Below are 1,826 nucleotides of genomic sequence, written 5' to 3' on the forward strand. Positions count from 1 at the left end.
CCACGGAAACTTGAACTTGTTGACTGTCAAAAAAGACTGAATATATAAAGGGTAAATAAAGTCTTTCTTTTTTGTAACTTGGGTAAATAAAGTCTGTTGTCATTATATTATGCATAAATTTTGACGTCACATATGACTAAAAAAAAAGGTTTAAAGCGTCATGTATGCCTTGTATCTTTTTGGGTGAAAATAAATGTGGTGATACCCTAAATCATTTTTCAAATAATGTTAAGAGAGAGATTGAGTTGGATTGGAGATGGAGATGGAGATGGAGTAAAGACGTTACCAATCATGAACGATGTGTATCTGAAATTAGCAGCCTCTTGAAATATAAAATCTAGATTTAAACATTGATAAAAGACAAACTAACAAATCAAACAAAAAACAATTACACCACAATAATCTAAAAAAAGACACAAAGAAGTTGGCAATAGGACCCACAAAACACACTGTCAGAAATCTTCAGAGTTCAGAGAAAGAAGAAGAAGCAGGATCAAACAGTAAACCCAGGAATAATATCTCTCTTACAAAATCAGAACCAAACCTATCTCTTCTTATTCTTGTCTTTTCCATTTCCAGAGAATATAGAACCTAAACCAAACAAGTTCCCGGACGGAACCATATTTATAACCGGACTCACTCTAGTTCCACTTCCATGGCTTCCGTAACTGTAGCCTCCATAATTCTTCTTCAATGGCGGTTTCTGAAAGCTACTGTTACTCGATGAACCCGAAGATGAAGATGATAACGATGACGATTGTTGTAGCTTTATATGCTCTGTTGTGTGTTTCCTTGAGCTCTGTTTCGGTTTACTGGAAGTCGAACCGGTCGAATTGCTCCGGTTTAGTAACGGTAACGGACATAAACTCCGTCCGTAACTACTCCCGCAGTTTAAGCTGCTACTTCTCTTAAACCCCCAAAACGACTTCGTACTTGGTTTCTCCTCCGTTATGACGACGTCATCTTCCTCTTCTTCAACCGGTTTTCTCGGTTTTCTAGTATCCGGTTTAGACGGTTCGGCTGGACCGGTATCGGATACTTTTTTACCCGGATTGCGTTTCTCGGGCGGTGGTGATTCGGGTTTCTTCTTCTTGATTTCGGTCGGTAAGATTTTACCGTTGTGGAAGAGCTCGTCGGCGGACCAAGAGCCTTGGTCGAAGCTTTCGCCGGAAGTTACGCCGCCGGGAATGCAGAAATCGAAATCGACGCTTGAATTGAGACTCGACGGTTTGGAATTCGACGATGATCGTAACGGACGTTTCTCGACCGGTATTGCATCGGATTGGCAAAAGTCACGAGAGAACGAGATTCTTGGACTCATGTTAGAGTTTTCCGATAGAAGATCCACCGCCATCATCGTGAGAGTTGTTGAATGCTTCTGCAGAAAAAGAGAGAGACGTGGAGAGAAGTTTTTAGGAGAAGGGAAGGCGGAACTATAGGAAGGATTAGATTTTAATTTATACTTTTATAGGTGAATAAAGAAGAAGTTTTGATATTTAATAATAGTAGTCAAAATACGAAAATAATTAAAAGGATTTTTTCGGGTGAGAAACTGGAAAAGAGAGGAATAAAAATGGTAATAGAAGAGGGGACAGAGAAGCGTGTCTCTTGCTACATATTCACATGCATGGGCCAAAAAAGGTTACATGTTGTTGGTTCCTCACTTTGTACCTATTTTTTTCTCCACTACAATAATTCTTTTATGTATTTCTTTTAGATTAAAAAAACATATTTACTTAGTTGTATTAGTATACATCATCCATGGAAATTTTGATAGAAAAATATAATTTTGTTAGGGTTCTTTGATAGATACACATTTCAACATT

General features: G+C 38.2%; 1 protein-coding gene across 1 annotated transcript; it reads right to left on the bottom strand.

The window, feature by feature from the left end:
• Positions 1–338: 338 nt before the first annotated feature.
• LOC106324666 lies at positions 339–1,456 on the bottom strand. Its single transcript, XM_013762623.1, has one exon. The coding sequence runs from the start codon at positions 1,355–1,357 to the stop codon at positions 545–547; it is 813 nt and encodes a 270-aa protein (XP_013618077.1). The 5' UTR covers positions 1,358–1,456; the 3' UTR covers positions 339–544.
• Between the last annotated feature and the right edge of the window lie 370 nt (positions 1,457–1,826).

This window comes from Brassica oleracea, chromosome C2 (genome assembly GCF_000695525.1).
Source record: "Brassica oleracea var. oleracea cultivar TO1000 chromosome C2, BOL, whole genome shotgun sequence".
Lineage (NCBI taxonomy): Eukaryota > Viridiplantae > Streptophyta > Magnoliopsida > Brassicales > Brassicaceae > Brassica > Brassica oleracea.